This window comes from Falco biarmicus, chromosome 1, assembly GCF_023638135.1.
Source record: "Falco biarmicus isolate bFalBia1 chromosome 1, bFalBia1.pri, whole genome shotgun sequence".
NCBI classification, from domain to species: Eukaryota; Metazoa; Chordata; class Aves; order Falconiformes; family Falconidae; genus Falco; species Falco biarmicus.
In genome coordinates this window covers 12,122,891-12,142,304 of record NC_079288.1, presented here as the reverse complement: position 1 = coordinate 12,142,304, position 19,414 = coordinate 12,122,891, and the positions used below count along the sequence as shown (strand labels likewise).

The window sequence follows — 19,414 nt, the reverse complement described above, 5'->3', positions numbered from 1 at the left end:
GCAACGTGTTGGTGGCTGGTGTGTGTATTTCTAGAAAGAATTAGGTTAATAGCATGGAAAGGGTGCAAGGAGACTAGGAGGAAGAGGGTAGGTATTTTTGGTGTCCTGACCCAGCTAGGTCTGTGATAAGTAGAAGCCAGCGTGATTCTTGCCTGGGTCTGTAGTTAGTGCCCTGGAGAGGCTGGTTAGTCATTGCACAGCAGCCCAGCCTGGATACACTTGGGAATGAAGTAAACACCTTACTGTGACTTCAGTTCCAGGTGACAGAGGGCTCCTGGGTGCTGCTGGTTTAGAAATCCTTCTGTGTAGCAAAAATTAGGTGGAGTTTTTTAATTTCTTAATCAGAGGAGTACAGTCTGTGTTAGTTAACAACCAGAAAGTTTCCTTATTGACTCTGCTTTGACCTGTGATTCAAATTTGTCAGTGTTGGTAGAACACACAACAATTTTAGCTTATACGTTGGCACATGAAGGAGAAGTTTGCGGTGAAATAGTCGGTTTTCATGGCATTAAGAACACTTTGGGACTCCAGCTGGTTCCTGCAGAAGTTCAGAAGTCCTAGTTACTGAACCATTCCTTACCGCCTAGGAAAATGGTTACTTAATCAGCGGATACACCCTCTGTAGTTCTTTCCCTGGATGTAGTATGTTGAAAGAGACACCCTTTCTCTGAATTGGAAGGAGCTAAAACATATTCTTCATCTGAAGTATGCTGATATTGACTAGGTGGAGAAAAAAGTCAACCTTGCTTACTTTCTGGTTCCTGCCCGCTTCACCTTTGCAATTCAGCATGCCCTGAGTCCAAGAGCTTGCCTTTGTGGCCTCGGAAAAAGAAACCGTTGTAGCTTACACTTCATGGAAATGCGAACTTTGAAAAATACGAATTTTTTAAAAAGTTTAGGTCACAAAAATGCACATACTTGTGATTAACTAAACTTTGATGTTGGAGAAGTAAGTTTTCAGTGTTCTGGCAGAATAGAAGCTGTTGGCTGTTCCTTGGAAGCCCGCCTCTGCCACTGTCTGTGATCTCTGTACTCATGAACTTGGTCTCAGGAATTTTGCTGTCTCACTGACATGCAGTGTGGCACCGTGACCTTCGGTGAGATGGCATCAAATCGGCACACTGACAGTCAAGTAATAAATAGCAAGGTCCAACTGGCAGCTAGAGTTGAAAATTTTTTAGCCCTGATTTTCCTTATGTAATACATTCGTGTGGATACATTCTTATATATTTCATTGTATGTCTTGGTGTTTGGCCACAAATCATACTGAGGCGTTTCTCCTGTGTACATTCTTCTCCCTAATCAGTGTTTCACTAGTTTTTGGAGAGTGTTCATTTCACCTTTGAGTTATTGGTGCTTCCAGGTAGTCTCTTGGATAAGCCACGAATATTGTGTCTGTCCTTCTTGGTTTGCTGAGGTTCCAGGCCTTGTTTTTTTGGACTGTTGGTGTTATGCTTCCCAGAAGAAGACCTCTGCAGTAGCTCATAGCTTCCCACTGCTTGCAGTATATACTTCTTTAATTATTCAGGCTTAGATCTAGAGATATTTTCCACTATTTTTGCATGACTATATTCTAATGTAGAAGGGATGAGTGAGCTGTAAACAAACAAAACTGTATCATATCCAGAACCTGTACTTCCACATAGCCCTATTGCTTAAATATCATGTGATTGTCCCTTTTGTAGGTGAGCGTAGTGTCTTTCAGTTGGCTGTTTTCCATTTGGACTTAATTATGGCTTGTGGAGTCTTTGCTGCCTCTTCCATTCCAAAACACAGCTTTGATGCATGGTAGTATGTTAAATCAGCCATAGCCAATCGGAATTCTGAATATCTGACTTGTATTGCTTATATAAGAAGGCAAATTTTTAGATGGCAATTGCATATTTAGAAAGATAATTTGTCTTCTAAAAACAGAAATTTTTGAGCGCTGATGTCAGAAGTGTGATGCTTCTGTAGGATTCGGTGTTTCAGGCTTTGCTGGGAACCAGTGTTACTTTCAAAAACAAACCAACCCAATTCTTTTAGTTCATTAACAATTCATTTTAAATATAAACAAACAGAAGTAATTGAACTCCCATGTGTTCTACATGTGATGCATTTCTTGGTGCCTAAATCTCTAATTTTATACTTCATAAAAATCACAGCAGATACTTGTTCCTTCACATAAACTAAAACCATGTTTACATTTATCTAAACTTTCTTGTAGAAAAATAATTTTTTGTGTACATACATAGCCATGCATTCACCAAATACATATTTGGATATGACTTGAAGGTAAGATAGCTATTGCATAGTTTATTACCTGCTGCTATTTATTTTGACTGATTATCATTGACTCATAAGTGAAGCTAGGTATTTTACTGTTTATATATCCGATACCCTTTATATCTTTGATACAAGTGATTTTACTATAAATTAGAAATGAAACTGTATTTTTTCAGTGCTTGGTGAGTAGTAGTAGATTTGTTTTCAATAATGTTGCCTATTTGGAAAGTATTTTCCGTTTCAAGATAATAAATTCTTGGGTTTTTCCCTCTTCCCTATGCTGCTTCGTAGGGCACCTTTCCACATGGCATAGACATTCTAACTGCAGCTGATTATTTCGCTGTTGGTAACAGAGTTAACTGTTATCTGACTATAAGGTAAGTTTCTAAGCATTAGTTTTCTTAAACATGAGTGACCCCTTTTACATAAGGAAATATATTTCTGATTGTTTCACCTTACTGAACATTATGTTTATTACTGTTGTTTCCGAATAAATTAAAATTTGTTTTTTCTTATTGCTGCATCAAACCACTTGTTATGTGTAAGACACAGTGAAAATGTGACCATGATTTCCTTGTCTGTGTGGAGGATGCAGCCAAGAGGCAGTATTCACAGGTGTCACGGAACTGTGTGAGCTGGTCTTAGATAAGAGTGGGGGATTTTGAAGTGCTGTAGTAAAAGGAGAGGCTGTTATGATGGCAGACAGACTCTGATGTGTGTAAAAAAAAAAAAAAAATAAACTAAAGCCCATTTTAAAAAAGACTTTGCACAAGTTGTTGAATTTGTCATTTGTGCATAGACCTTTAACTTGAGTGGCTGTATTTCTCATAGCTCAGTAAAAATCTAACCACAGTATGCAGTTGCATTGGAAAAATCTGATCACTGCAGGATGGAGTCTGCAAAGACTGTAATGGGAAATACCGAAACTAGTGTGGTGATGCTATAAATCAGTAGCTTGTCTTGGAATACTGTCTTCTGTTCTGGTCAGCTATCGGAAAACACAATAATGCTGAAGTCAGGGGAATTCAGAGGCAAGCTGGGTGCGCAGGATGACTAAAACAAAAGATTGCACTTCGTCATTAGAAGATGAAAAAGACTCAAGGCTGGGTTCGAGCTTTAGTTGTCTAAGACAGTCTAGCCTAGGTGTCTAGCCTCTCTCCGTAGCCAATGCAAAGAGACAGGCACCTACAGAAGGTGATTCAGATCATTTTAAGATAGGTCAGATAAATTGCACTATGGAGTTGCACGTTGCTCAGAAACCAGCAGGTTAGGAAGGCTTGAAAAGGTTATATTCTTGGGGAACAGAAACAGCAAACAGATGTGATGGTGTATGCCATTGCCAGCTTTGTGACTTCCAATGAGCAGTTTTTTGAGAAAATTTGCACTGGAACCCTCTATCCTCTCCTCGACTCTTACTTTTTTTTAATTATTATTATTAATGTCTTCACCTCCATATTGTTCCTTTTGTGCATAATCATTTCAGGCTGTACATATGTTTACCTTTTACCTACTGTCATTCCTTCTGGGGTCCACACCCTCCTCCTACGTTGATGCCCAGAGCTCCCGCCTACTGAGTTGAGGTGGGGAGACGCGGTGGCCTGGTATTCGATGCTGCTCTAGATTCATGTAACATCCATGGGATTTTTGTAACTCTGGCTTTTTGTACTACTAGAAAATCGAAAATATTCAAAATTGACAAAGCAGTTTCTGTTTTCTCTCTTTTTATAATTTTGGTTTGAAGACTAATATTCTACTTACTTTTTGAGAGCTGAATTATTAATATATTATTTATTTTCAAATGCTCATTTATTACTCCTTTTCATTGTGATTTCCAGGGTTTTTGTAGGAACATTACTTATCAGAGTGGAAGTATTTTTGCTGTTGATTTTTCTTCCACTCTTATGCCTGCCTTTAAATTGTGCAACAGAAAGAATAAATTTGTGCATTCTTTATAACTAGTTTTATGCACTTAGCGTGATCCCTTGAAACCATGTTCAGTGTTATTAATCCAGCTCTTTGTAAAGTATTTGTCATCTCATTCATTATTTTACTTTTAAATATCTTTACCATTTTGCTCTTCAAGCAGGATGTCATTATTGGGGTCAATACTTAAGTATTTCCGTATTTTTTTCTGAGTAACATCGAAGGAGAAGTACATAAGCATGTATTTGGCTGCACAGAAAACAGATGTCATTATGATGTGGTAGGAAGAATGGGCCTTTCTGATTGGTATGCCTTAAGGTGGTGTAACTGTTTATGTAGCTGGAAAAAGCTGCTTGAGGTTCATATGCCAGATCTAGAATCTTTAGCTGCCCTTCCCCCACCCAGACAAAACAGTCCTGGGACACTTTGTATGCCAGCACAGTGCCGCTATGTGAAAGGGAGCTGTGCGGGTGTGAAGGTTGGTAAGCTAGATTCCTCAGAGCAATAAAAGCTTGAAAAAAATGTATCAATTTCTACTGCTGAACTTCGTTTTCATTAATAAATGTCGGTATATTCTTGTAGAGAAGCAGTATCATATATATATATGATACATATATGTGTGCGTGTATAAATAGTTGCTTATATCCTTTTAAATCTGAATAGTTTTATGCAAGTTTTTCAAGCTGGATGCCTTTTTGAAACTTCTTGCTCGTGTTCTTTGGAGGATTCAGCTCAAATATCATAACTATTTCTGAGGATGGAAGGCAGAGGAAACCCGTTTTGTGTGAACAGGGAGTAAAGAATTTATGTAATTACAGGAGTTCTGGGCTTGTTAAAGCAGAGTTAAGGGAGAAACTTCTTAATCTAAGTAAAGTGGGATACAAAAATCTTACCATCAACATTATCAGGAAGGCTAGACTTGTATCCAAGGCTATGTGCATTACTCAGTAGGGTAAAAGAGATGAGGACTGTAGTTAAAGCTACAGACATCGACCAAGAGATCAAGTTTGATGACCTGGGCAAGGATGTTCCCAGTAAAATGGCTGGAAAGAATGGTGAGTGCTAGAACTAGCACCCAAAAAACAGCTACGAAGAAGAGACCTCAAACACGGCATGGGAAGCGTGTCTATTATTGTACGGTCTTCCAGAACAGGGAAAGGAAACAGAGAGTAATGAATTCTATCGTTTCTCAACTGGTTGTTGATGCCAGCAAAACCAACTGTGTAATCCTCCTCTAGGGCTCGCAGCAGCAGTAGGTAGTACTTGTGTATCCTGTATTGGCTCAAGGGGCTGAGGTCGGTGCTGTGGATTTCAGGATTCCTAGTCTTCTGATGAATTGCAGAGATTACCAGTATGGTAATATGCAACACTATTTGGGTTTTGTCTTTGTTTTGCTTCTAATTACGCACACATGTATTAATGGAACACTATTATGGTTGTAAAGTTAATCACTCAAAAGATATGAAAAGGTGAAATTAAGGTAATCTGTGTGTCCTTAATTTTGTCCCTTTATGCATGCCGTTTTGACACAAACACGTTGTACTGATTGTTTAGCTTTCCAAGATTATTTAACATACATCAGATATACTGAAAAAACATTTCACTTTTGTTGACCTTAACTTTCAGTAGTTGATGCTTCTGAAGATTGGAAAGCAAGCGTGGCTGTAAAGTTAGATAATTATGCAGGCTACCTAGAAAATTAATTCTGGTGTTCCCTTACCTCTTAGCCTTGACTTTGTAGCTTGGACATTTTTGTCAGAATCGACTTTTTGTGTATGCTTGATTTTTAAAAAGGACAAATTAAAAGCTAGTATTCGGTTTGGGACCATTGTATTTTTGAAGTTGTAGCATGTTTCTGTAACTTGATTTTACTTTGTACTGTGGATTACATCATTGATATGTTTCTCTAATCTGAAATAATTAAGTTAATATATACACATCTAGATTTTATAGAATGAAACAATGGGAATTAAATATTTATTTTTCCTTTTTATTGCTATCAAGCTTTTTGTACGTATAGTGTTTTTTATAAAAAATCTGAAATTTTTACAGAAGTGATTTAATTTTTTCAATAATCGTAAAATATTTCCGATTGTGTTATTTCATTCAGCTGCATCTCATATAGGAGAAGGCATATTTCAGTAATTTTTTTGGTTGCTTTAGAACTGGAGGTTTTAAATCGTTGGAGTAGCTTGTTTAAAGTGCATGCAGATGTTGATTCTTGTACTCTGTCTACATGAACATTTCTTTTGCAGTGTGTATATTGCTGGCTTTCCTGAGTATACACAGCCAATGATTGATCATTTAGTTAACATGAAGATTAACCACTGGGATAGGTAAGTTCATAAAGTCTGAATATGAATATCCACAAGTGACTATTCTGCATATCATGCTTTCCCATATTATTTTTGTAATTTTTACTTACACTAGAGTTTGCAATAGCATTTGACTGAAGGAAACTGGGCAAGTAGTAGCTGATGTTATCTATACCTCCCTAGCATACTGTCACTTAAAACATGTTTATGAATTTTGTCTTTTTGCCATGACCTCAATCTGTTAATAGATTAATAAAACACATTTATATGGTATATAGTGTATGTGAGGGGTAAACACCATCACCATACAATTATCATAATTGAAGTAGATTTCATGCATAGAGATGGTGCTTAGTCATATTCAGTGTTCATGAAGATTAAAATATGTATAACACAAATGAGATTATATCAGTGCTGATAATAGTTTGCATCATGAGAAATAATAATAGTTTACTGTAGTGTCCCTGCCAATGCATAGAATGAGCCCTCAGGTTCTACCATCCACACTTATGTTTTTCTTTGTCTCTTTCAGCAATAAGTTCTATTCATATAGCTAAAAGCTAGCTGTAGGCTGTCTGTTTGGTCCGTGGGTTTGTGTTGTTGGCTTTTTTTGGGGTGGGGGGAAGCATAGGATGGACAGAGAATACTGTATTTTTGCATATTGCTGAGGTCTTTATTTTGGTTGGAGGTAGAAGACCCTTCCTGATGTTACTTTTTTTCCAATACGTTAGTTACTTCTACTAAATTGCTAACTCCCAAAAATCCAAAAATGCTTTTTTATATCTTCAGTGTTATTCGAGAACTTTCAACCAAAGCTCTGCATAACCTTACTCCACGGGCTCCTGAATACATGGCAAATGTGGGTAGGTAACACGTCAGTTCCGCATAGCATGCCATACCAACATTCCAGCTTATGTAGCAAAAATGTACTAAGAAGATTTAAATGTGCTCCATGACTTAATAAAAACTAAGACTTTACCTGCAACTTAATACAGCATAGAGACACTAATGGCTTTACCAGTCTTCAGATTTTATGCAAAAATTATAAAATACTGCCAGATCTTTTTTTATCTGGGGAGTGGACTTTAGTTATCCAGCTATGCTGGACCCTACCAGTTCCGAGACAAATAAATGGGTGTAGCTCTGTTGCAACTCTTCAGGCAGCTATCCCTCGGATTCCTAGCTTTAGCTTTGTTGATATGGCTTTGATGTCATAAAGGGTGAGGGGATCTGTTTTGTCTTGTCCGGTCTGACATCTTCAGAAGAATTCCTTTTTGACTGCTGTGTGTGTAATCAAACGCTCCCTGGCATGGATTCCGGATCCTTTGCTCAGCCCGTCCAAGGTTCTGAGGCTGGACTAGCTGCTCTTTGGTCTGGCTGAAAGGCAGCAGCTGACACCCAGCGGGCTGTAGGTACGGATCTTGCTGAGGCTCCTTGTAGCGGTCCGGGGAGATGCACGGCACATGGAAGTGCAATTCCATGGAAGTACAAGCTTCATTTCCCTTACCGCTCAGCCAGCCCAGTGCCTAACAGCAAGTATGTTACTTTATTTACGTCAAACAGGGAGGTAGTTGAGCGGACAAAATGTCTTGTTGTGGTTTAGTATGCTTTGTCAGTATTTACTTATATTTTTAAAACTTGGTTTTCATATAATGGACAGGATATATTGGCCTAACTTCGCAGAAATGGTTTTCCCGTATTATTTCTAGGCAGACGTCATTACATTTAGAACTATGATCTGTCACTATGCTTTGATTTTTTTTAAAAAATAATAATTATTTGATCTCTTTCAGTGTTGCCAAGACTTCTGCCTTTATCAGTGGGCACAGATCTGCATACACGCCATGGGGCAATTCTTGCCTGCGCTGAGATCACCCATGCACTGTGTAAATTAGCAGAAGAGAATAACAGGTATAAATGCAAGATTATCTTGACTATAAATTTTCCTTTCAAGTCTCGTCTATTGAAAGCTTCCTGAGTATAATTATGGAACTCTCCATCTTACTGAACTTCTTTTCCATTGAATTTTTGTTTGTTTTGATCAGTCATGCCAAACCTTCACGTTTTATTCAATGATGCTATAAACTTTAGTCTGAATTCATCATCAGGAAAGTGAGATCGTTTGCTGCCTTACTTGAAAGAGTTCAAAGTTACCATTTAAATATAGATTAACCCCCCTTTCCCAATTAAGTATGCTATCTTCCTGGTGAGGGGGACAGTCTTTTATCTTCAGTGTTAGAGAAGTACCTCCTCAAGCAGCTTGTTGAGTTGGACTGATTTAATTGTTGCTGCTGAATGCTGGTCCAGATATATATGTGTGTGTGCGTGTATGTATACATAGGGAGAGAGAGAGAGATACATATGGGTGTATGTGTGTGTACACAAACACATACTACATATAGGAGATGTAGCCAGAGTAGTTGGCAGAATTATTTGGAGATGTCTTTGCTTTGATGTTGTGATTAAAGAAATGAGTCATTCAACTTTCTTTCACAAGAATCACATGTGAAAAATGGTTGAAAACCTTTATTGCAAAAACTGCAATTTGAAAGTTGTGTTAGCAGTAGAATTTTATACTAGCATGACTTAAATTGGAATGAGCAGCTGTTTAAGATCGAGGCAGTGGAAAGTAAGGGTCCAGTGTGCAAACTTCACTGAAAATAAATACAGTTCTGCAGGAGTCATAGATACGTGTACCTTGAAGAAAGGTATTGTAAGGAAACAGACAGACTTTCAGGGTAATTTTTGTCTAAAAGTTGGATAATTACTCTCTGGTTAATCTTTTTTATTTTACTTCTGAGAACATTCTGATGCAGTCATACAAAGGTATCTAAAGCGGTGACATCTAACAAATCTGATGTTGTCATTGTTTGTACAAGCTGAATATACGGAGATGAATTAAAATAATAGATACCAAGATGTGCACTGATTTTTATCGCTTTAATTATTGACAAACAAGAATTGTATTTACCAATAGTGTCTATTAAAAGAATTTGTGTTAATCTTAGATTTCCTTTTTCAAGTAAGTTGGAAAGCTAGAGAAAAAGAGGCAGAGCGTTTTTAGGAGTAGGAAATATTTGAAATTAGGGGAAAAATTGCAGAAATGTTGGAGTCCAGAAATACAACTGAGCTGAGAAGTGTATTTGCTATATTACTGGTTATAATGCTGTTAGTAAGTGACACTAAATTTTTAGAGTCCTTTAAGAATGAGCTTGCTACATGATAAGGAAAGAACTTACGTTATTATGTTTGCTGAACTATTTAGAATTAAATATTGCATGTTTATGTTGAGCATAATTTGGAAACCAAATGATTGTTTTTCTGTTTGCAAGTACAATGAAGTCAGAAGAAAAATTATAGCAAAATTAGGAAACCAGTCTTAAACATTTTGTATACCTTTGCAGATCTGTAACATACTATTTCAATGAAAAGTCATTGGAGGGACTTAAGCAAATCCATCAAGAGGTTTGTATCAAGTATAAATGTATATTTTTACCTGGAATGTTGTATTATTTTAAACAAACAATTAAGACAGCTGTTCTCCACCTTCCTCTTCCCTTTGCCAAAAGTAAACAATCTCACAAATACAAATTCGGAGATGCATTCCAGACTGCCTGATAGCCTTGCCCACGTGTCTTACTCCAATATAATTTTGTATTTGGTCCCTTTGTGTTCTGCCAGCTTCATGGCTAAGCCACTTTCTCTGCTGCTGTCAGTTACACTTCTGAAATACTGCGTGTGGTTTTGCTTTGTCTTCCTTTCGCCTTCAGTTTCTTCTCCCTTTCTGTACATACTGACTGGCCTTGCAGATAGATGTATGGCTATTGCCTTAATGTGACCATGCTCGAGAGATCTAGTGATTCCATTCTTTTTTTTATATTTTACTTTATTGGGATTTTGTTGCTAAATCCTCGCATCCGTAATTTACCAGTTTATAGATCTTGAAAATCATATTTCATCTGATCCATTGTCTTTATTTCTCCTTATGACAAATGAAGTCTTTGTCCTGCTCATAGCAGTTTCAAGTGCTTCTGTGGAGATAATTTTGCCTGACTTGTCCCTTTAATTTTAAGTCATCCTGCGTTCTTTGTTTTTTTTTTTTCTTTTGGTTCCTATTTCTTTCCCTTTTGGAACAGACAGTACTCCAGCGTTCAGGCTCCTCCTGGTTTTCTGCAGTATCTGTAGTGGCTTTTAGTCCCAGTTCTGATGTGCTAAAGCTGTCAGGCTTCACCATTTAGCCGTTACGCTTTAAAGTATGTAGGTGCTTGCTCAATTCTGTGCATAGGTGAAACCTTCTGCCACAGGTTGAAAAAGCATCTCTCTCTCCTTCAGTTTTCCTACGCTAAAATGCCTGAAAGCTTCCTCAGCAGTAGCTGTACTGTTACAGTGGCCTTATTTTGCTGTGATACTTTCCAGTTTCTGCTGTTGTCTGTTGTTATAAATAATCTGCAAATTTGGTGTAAACTCTTTTTTAAAAATCTGGGGGTTTGGGGGGTTTGGTGTTTTTACTACATAGAAATTTGATAACCTTTGATACAGTTTTTTTAAGATGGCCTATAATTTAAAATGAGATAATACTTTTTCAGTCACATTTGAACTTTTGTGCAAGTTTTTTTCTGTTTAATCTGTAGCTAACAAAGTTGTTTTCAGACAATGCAGTATATCATCATTTTAAAAAGGGCCAGCTGTGGAAAGTAAATGTATTTTAAAAAGCCAAACTGGCTTCCAGGGTATGTGCAGGAGCAGCTAGGATTTGGAATTAAGAGAATTTATGGATGTGTTAAATTGATTTTCTTTTGAATACAAAATTCATATGGATGTAGAGAGCTTTTCTTGTAAAGATTTACCTTTTGAATTTTATTGATAAAATAATCCGGTGTTGCCTAGCTCACAGTGTGTAGATGTTGGATACAGGGAGGGAAAATGGAAACACTTGCATGAAACTCTGCTAACATGAATGTTTTTTGCTTCCTCCCCCCCCAGCTTTGCAGTCGTCAGTTGTACAGGTGAGAAAATGGATGCAAAAATTATAATTTTTTGTATTGGAAATTATCAATTAGAGGTAATGTGAACAGTAGGGTCTTGGTGGGATTTTTGGTTTGCACAAGTTAGTTGCAGCTGCTATGGACTGCCGGTCCCTCACGGTTCCCCCAGATGCAAGCACGTGCGTTCCTTCGGCTTTGCCTGCCTGTTGCAGAGGCTGGTGCCGTTCTGTAGTGGTTGTGGTGTCTGGAGGGCACGACGCACAGGCAGGTCAGGTTAACGAGAAAGTGGTAAGTACTGGTCTCGGTATTGTGATAGAGACAGTTAAAGGAAAGAATGTGGAACAGAATGTGCTTGCTAATCCGTGGCTTCAGCAGTGTGTAATGGATTTCTTTCCCATTATTCATCTCTACTGTAGTACTTGCGTGGTTCAAACAGGTCTATAGAAATGACCTTTAATAAGTTAATGAGTCCAAAATTTATTTATTTTTTAAAGGAGCTTCTATCTAAATTCTAGAATTACTTTCTTCATCCTGTGTAATGAGTAGGCCAGGAGGATTACGAAAGGCTCAATGCGATTTTTCAACCCTTGGCGCCAAAGAAAATGTAAATGAGTTTTCACTGAGTTGGTTTTAATTTCCTATTTATTGAAGCTTCCAGGAAGTAAAAGCAATTTGCCTAAGTAACTGTTAAGTAAATGTGAATTAAAACTGGTATATGAGTTAAGAGGTTCTTCCTAAATTTCAGGAAATCAAAACATAACGATTGACTTGTATTCCCTAATGATTGTATGTGTGAGTGAGGGTCTTTTTCTGCTTTAACTGACAAATTCTTTGAGCTTTTGAGTGGTTTAGTTCACTTCTTTGAACTAAAAATAGTTCTGAAAACAGTAAATATTAGTAGTTTTTGTGTAATTAATGGCAGTTCAAAGAATTTCTATGTAAGTTTTTGTATCCTGAAACTATGTGAAAAAATGTTGAAATTTACTTTTTGAGGGTTGTACATACTGATGTGAAACTTCCATTCCAAAGGTAGCTTGTACTGGTGGATGGTTCTAATGCTGATACTGTATATTAGTGTCTTTGTGGGTGGCTCTCTTGGCTCCCATAAATTCTTTAATGTCAGGGTGGAGCTTGGGTGTAATTTGTTTTTGTCATAATGTGCACTTCTTGCACTTAATGGTATTTATAAGATGCCTACAGAAATGTTTTCATTCTAGATAAGACTTGTAATTCAACTCCAAGCACAATTGATTCACTACTGTTTACTCTAATACTTAGGCTGAGACAGAGCTGTCTAATATAATCCATATTTTAAAATATTGGTATGCATGAAACATTTTAAAATAGGACAAGAAAAATAAACTAGGTTATAAAAACAAACCAGCAATTTGAGTATTGCTGGGCAAGCATTTAGTGAAACAAGCCAAACTTGTTTCATGATGAGTAATTATTGCACATAATATTCCAAAGATTTCCATTTGAGAAATTGCTACCGGGAATTTTCGGTGTAACAACATCTTGTAGGAATGTTGAAAACCTGTGTGTTTTATTTGTGTTACTAGTTTTCAGACTGCATTAACAAAAAGCATCAGGCCACATGTCTCAACTGTTTATTAGATATTTTGCTTTCACTTCTGGCAACAAAGTAGCTGTCTTTTTGTGGGTCACATGGATTTTAGTGCTTTGGTCGAGCTTCTTTCAGACATTGTGTTGGCCTGTGAGAAAGGAAAAGGAAGTGTGAAAATGCTGCAATGCTTTTTTTCCCCCCTTTTAAGAGTTGTAATTTATAAAATTTAAGTTGGAAAATGTGTCCTGGGTTTCTTGATTGTCTAATGCTCTAGGATTCCATTGAATCCATAAGTACCTCAAGTAAAAAAAGATGAAGCCAAAATGCTGTAATGGAGACCTTCATATAACTCGCCATCTTACTTTATTTAGCAGCTCTTGTAATCTCTTTAACCCGAGTTTGAATGATGGCCATGAATTATCCTTCAGACAGGACACAGTCCAAGTTTTGAGCTATACTGCACAGTCTCTCAATTTTGACTATGCTTGAAGCAATCAAATTTGTTTATTCTAATTGAGAAAATCCTGTCCTCTACTGTAATAACATTTTTTTTAAAAATGCAAGTATCTTTCTGTCTTCCTGTGTGTAAGTCCTTTACCGGGTTTACCATAGCACGCCGAAAAAGGGGAATGCAAGTCCAGGCACATCAGTATGTACTTCCTTCCATTAGTCTGGATTCTGACACATTTGATGCACCAGTTTGTCTTGAGGAGCTAGTTGGTTTGAGCATTTGCATGTGCACTTCCAGGTGAGCATTGCGCAGTGAGCCTGATTTTCTGTATTAAATGGGCACTAGTTAGAGCAAGTCCTATGCAAACCATGCCACTTAGAGTATTCCTCCATTGTGCCTCTTTTGTGCTATACGGGTTCTAGAGTTCTAAAAATTGAGCTATATTTTCTTTGCTTTAAACATGACTTCTGTATATAAAAACCCAAGACAAAAACTTGTGGCATCTGTTGCCTTAAGCTGTCTTAGTTTGGGACTGGAAGTCAGCCTGCCGCTTTAAACGTGGTGTTAATGATCAGCCCGATTTGTATTATGCTTCCACTGAACCAGCACAGTTAGTATCTTTTTTTTTTTTTTTTTTTTTTTTTTTTTTGTAGCAGGTACATTTCTGTAGTGCATCTAAGACCTTGTGCTAGTTCTCAGTACGAAAAGTTGTCAAGAAAAAATATTTTTAATAGTTCTGTTAAGATTCTTTAAAAAGGCATCATCTGATACAAGGTTCTTGACTTAATATTCAGCTGAATAGGTGTTCAGAATTATTTTTTATCTCCTTTCTTGTAGCCGGTTCTGAGTCTGATAATGTAGGTCTCAATACACAGAGCTGGGTCACGAGATAATGAGGGATGGATACAGAAGCGCTGCAGATGAGTGTGCTGGGCTTCCTCCAGGCAATTGTACTCTACCTCTGTATTTCGGCAAATGTTGTGTTTATTTGGCCTCGGGGGTGCCCCTCGGAGCTGGCTGTGACATTGGCACGGTGTGTGCTAGCGACTGCTACACTGGGTGACGCGCTCAGCGCAGGGTGCCGTATGCCGGGGTTTGCTCTGAGCTGCTCTTGTCACATGTGAAGGGACGGGCTGTGGGTATCACACGCCCAGCTACGCGAGACGAGCAACTGTTGGTTTTTAGAACAGTAGCCAGTGCAAGTTCGACTGTCATCTCCTGCATTGCAGCGTTTCCAGAAGAGTAAGGTAGCCGGTGGCTGTTGACAGGTGCTAGGTCAAAGAGAAACTCATCTCATTTCAAAGACCTTTAAGGTTGCAACTAATCTTGATGGTTTCAGGGCAAATGTGTTTCTTGGCAGTCACCTCCATAAAAGAGTTTTTTAGGCCTATTAACTTAATCAGCAAATAATGCCAGCCTTGCAACAAAGCTCACCTTAACAATTGTTCCAAGTTTTAAATCATTTTTTTGCGTCCAGCCACATGATGGTTCCAGGAGATCATGCTATACTGTGTTGTGAAGAGTTACAAGGTGAAATTCTTTTGCTACGAACTGAAGTCACTGGGCAAACTCTTAGTTCCATAGAGCAGGATTTCACCTGGAGTCTTCTGGTGGTAGTATACGGTACAAACAGTGTAGGGTCAGCATGTGAATTTACAGTAACCTAAAAATAGGTGTTTGTCAGCTTATAGTTCATTCTCTGCATCTTAAAGGGATGACCACAAAGGCTTTGTTAAATACACAGGTTTTTTGTCTGTGCTCAAAGGTAGCTCTTTCCTCCTCTGTGTACCTTGCGATAGAGCCACTTGGTACTTCCAAAGCCCAGAAGTATACAGCCTGGACCTTTTACGATACCTCAGTTTTACTGAGGACAAAGAGTTCCCATGGAAAACAATTGGTTACTATTCATGTGGACGTGAAAATACTTCTTCAGCAGGTGTTCTTAGCTTCCTGGAAATCCAGCATTTGCAATTGAATCTCTTCAGCTATTCCAGTAGTTTTAATTTCAGATTCAGATGTTTATGAAAATGTATATGCTATTAATTTATAAATAGCTTCAGTTGCTATTATTTTTATGATCTTAAAGACGAACACTGAACTTCTCACAAAACCCAGGTTTTAAATAATTAAAAAATATAAATTCCACAAAAGTACCTTGAAGTTCTATATGCAGTGCAAACAGCACTGCTGTTGGTTCTGATTCAGGCCTATGCAATTTTAAGATAGATACCAGATTTCTTAGGTCAGTAATCTTAATTCATCAGTTCTAAAAGGGATTATCTATTTTGATTGTATTTTCCACAAATAAATTGTGACTCATCCTCAGGTGTTTCTAGGAGGGAAGCATTGCTGTAGAGCTGCACATAGGCAGGAATGCTTAGGAGGTCATGGGACTTGGGCACTGCATCGGTCAAGTTACAAACTGAGTTAATAATTAAACCTTGAAACAGGTACATATAATGTGATTCAACTTGTGGATGTGTCTTTAGAAGCAAAAAGGGAGAATACTGACTGTGCAGCAGAATTCAGAATCTCTGAATTAGGTAGATCCGTATCTTTTTAATTTAGTGAAATACTGTAGAGCGAGATAAAGTTAATAGAAAGATGCACATCGTGTTTGACAAACTAAACAGTGACTGAGGAAAGATCTAGAATTATGATAGAATTATCAGTTCTTACAACTGAAATATGTATGAGCTGTGGAAAGGAGAAAAAAATTTGGATACCTTGATGGACACAGTGATGTCTAGGCAAAGAACTAACTTGAAAAGTTCTGCAGAGAAGAGCATGTGGTGTTGCAGTGCCTTCAAAGATAATTTGATTATAGTTTCTGCATTACGTGGAAATCTGACTATGCAAATCACTGTCACCATTCTTCATTCTTGCACAGGGACAGTAATCCTCAGTGGAGCTCTAAACTCTGAAATTAAATGGAGCTGATGTAATGCCAGAGGAAGGGAGAGCTGTCAGATTATTAATGTAAGAGTAGCTCTAAGTGGCCTGACTTCCTTATTGGCAGTGTGAAGAAGTGGAGAAGAGCAGCCTTTATGACTCAGTTCTTGCTTTGTAGTTTGAACAGAAGTCTGTATCTGAATCCTTGCATCAGCAGACTGTGTTGCACACCAAACAAATTTACAAGATCATTATTTTATACTCATTTGCAGTAAGACAACAGACAAAAGGCAAGGAATGGGTGAGGACAAAATGAAGGGAAAAGAAATGTTGAAGAGGAAGGAGCCTCACCGTGGCATTCTATTTTTGCCACTGTCTCGACTCCTTGCATCATTTCTTTGTTTTCTAATTTAAATTTTTTAGAAGCTGGAGAGCAGACAATGTGGCAGGAAGGTGGGGTAGATAACACAAAGACCTTATCAGCATGGAGATGTGGTATCTGTGCTTGCTTGCTTTGGTGATAAACTGAGTTGTAGATTATTGCATTAGCTTTATATATTGATTGTCAAAAGCAAGTTTCCCAATTAAAGGAAGACTGATCTATGGCAAATGAGAATATTCTGGAGCTGATGTCTCTGCGTTCCCTGAAAATCCAATGAAAATGTTGAGCAGTCAAAAACCCAGTCGTGTTACAGGAGGCATCTACTTGTATGGAATGGAAAAACTTGTTTAAAATGTTTAGGCTTTTGAAGCTCATATAAAAGGATAAGTTGGAGAACAAAGTTCTAAGGGTTGTTAGGGTTGCTAGGTTTGCCTTCTGAGCATAGCTACTAATTTTATTGTGGGGAGAGAGGAGGAGAGGAGGGAAGAAAAGGTTTAAAAAAAAAAAAAAAAAAAGAAACCCAAGCAAATAAACAGAAAAGCCTTTGTTGTTCCTCCTGCTTGCTGAGAGTTTCTGCCAGAGCGTGGTCATACAAACAGGTGATTAAGGGTTTGGCACACCTCAGGGAGGAAATACTGCAGGAGTGAAGGGGAGACAAGAATAAGGAGTCGAGGGAGGAAATATCCAAAGGAAGGGCAGGGGTCAAAGGTTCATAAAATGGAAAAATTAAGCCACAGAGGGTGACACAGAGCAGAACACCCTCAGCAGCGCTGAGGGCACCTTGGGGATATCCACGTAACCAGCAGGCATTGCCGAGCGCGGTGAGGAGATGTCCCTCTGACAGAGACATGAGATGCTGAAGACTGGAGACAGGCCCTGCCATTGTCAGGGTGCTCCCGCTTCTCCCCACTTTCTGCCCAGTTCAGACTGTCCCTTCCTGGTGCTGCCGGTGGCCAGGCTGGTGTTCGGACAGGGCAGCTGGGCTGGCTGAGCCTGAGGTCCCAGCTGGTGAGACCATCCTTACGTTATATGCTCTTACTTCAGGAGGGTCCGAAACATCTTGTGTCGTTTCTCTCTCTCCTTTTCTGCTGCGTTGGAAGTTTTTACCCCCTCGTTTGTGGTGATGAATGCAAAACGACCTGGGAAGGGGCTTTAGTGGGGAGGGAGGGGGAACCTTGCCAGGAAAGTAAACCAGTTAGCATTTATGAAAATGGAAACTGGTAAGTGAAGTTTCTATTGAATATTCCAGAGGTGAAGATTTTGTTAAAAAATTGCATGTAATTGCTTTTCAGTCATGGAAGTCAGAAGCTCGTAGAGGCTGTATGACTGAAAAGTCCTGTGGCAAGTCCCACAGGTTTGGAATGCTTCTGAAGCAAGTGAAAAGCAGAATGAACTTGACAGTCTTCTATTATTCACATTAAAAATTAAAAAGACTGGGACCATGTTTCTCCAAGAAGAATGTTAAATATTCCGGAAGGTTTTGTATAAATCATGCTGAAGTCAAGACAACAGCTGATTTAAAAAGAAGTAGTTCAGAGTTGGTCAAATACAAAACTGCAGGTATTTTGTGATCTGCTTTCATCCTGAAATGGTTTTGAGATTTTTGTTTTTCTCGCTAGGCAGTGTGCTGGCACTGCTCGTGGTGGGTTATTTGCTGAGGCTCTGTTTCTGCTTTACAGGGGTTTAGGTGGAGAACTGATGAGACCAGCTGGTAAGTATCACCACTGTGGTGTGAAAGCAGAAAATATGCAGTAATGAATTCTCCCCTTTACTTTTTTCCAGTTTGTTTTGCAGATATTGTGTTGAATGCATAAATAAAGTATGCACAGTAATTAAAAACATACATAGTTTGGAGGCCTATCAGAAGATGGCTACACCAGAACATCGGTTGTCAGCACACTTGTGAATAACGCTGTGTAAGAGTTGGCGATAGTTCTAGGGTTGATGTCACACATTCTCTCCTGTTGTGGCACGCAATGAATTTGCTTCAGGATTGAATTAGCTTCTTTCATTGATTTACTCTGATTCCTCTCCAGAAGACATGTGAGCAGTCCACTGAGACAGATGCGGTCACGTAACTGATGATTTTACAGCAATACATGTGTGTGCAAAGGTGAAGAGTAAAGACCGTATAAACAACAGCTTGTGGAACGGGTGGTATCACAGGAAAGTTGATGGGTTGTTCACATGGATTTTGAAGATTGTTATATATGGAACCACTGTAAAAAGGAAGGGCATTGCAGCAAAAAGTGTCCGTCCTGGTAGCCTGGGTGGATAAGGAAATGATGCCAACTTGAGTTTTCTGCTCGTGGTTTGGATGGAGGAAGTGCTGCGCAGCAGATTCTGGCTTTGAAGATGTGAAGCCATCCAAACCTAGTGGGTAAAGGTGTTTCAGTACCAAGATGGAAGAGTGATCAAATAGAAGGGGTACAGGGGGCAGGGGATTTTTGCAGTCTTTGAATGAACTTAAAGTCTTGTGACATGATAATGCACGCTGAAAGAATAGGTAGTTTTTTGTCATATGTTTTAGCTTTTAAGTAGTGGAATATTTCATAGTTTTGGAGAAGCACAAATGACAGTATTTTGGCATGATACAACTGTGTAGGTGGAATAAGTAGAATTGAAAATGTTCCA

The 19,414-nt window shown here is 38.4% G+C and overlaps 1 protein-coding gene across 1 annotated transcript in view; it reads left to right on the top strand.

The window, feature by feature from the left end:
- The window catches only part of TBCD (tubulin folding cofactor D), a 129,650-nt gene that overhangs the window by 70,021 nt on the left and 40,215 nt on the right, over nt 1-19,414 (top strand). The window contains exons 18-24 of the mRNA XM_056328217.1: nt 2,557-2,642; nt 6,444-6,524; nt 7,293-7,366; nt 8,297-8,414; nt 9,908-9,968; nt 11,487-11,509; nt 18,460-18,491. Of these exons, the coding sequence (XP_056184192.1) occupies nt 2,557-2,642; nt 6,444-6,524; nt 7,293-7,366; nt 8,297-8,414; nt 9,908-9,968; nt 11,487-11,509; nt 18,460-18,491 (475 nt within the window). The remainder of the gene's footprint in view (nt 1-2,556; nt 2,643-6,443; nt 6,525-7,292; nt 7,367-8,296; nt 8,415-9,907; nt 9,969-11,486; nt 11,510-18,459; nt 18,492-19,414) is intronic.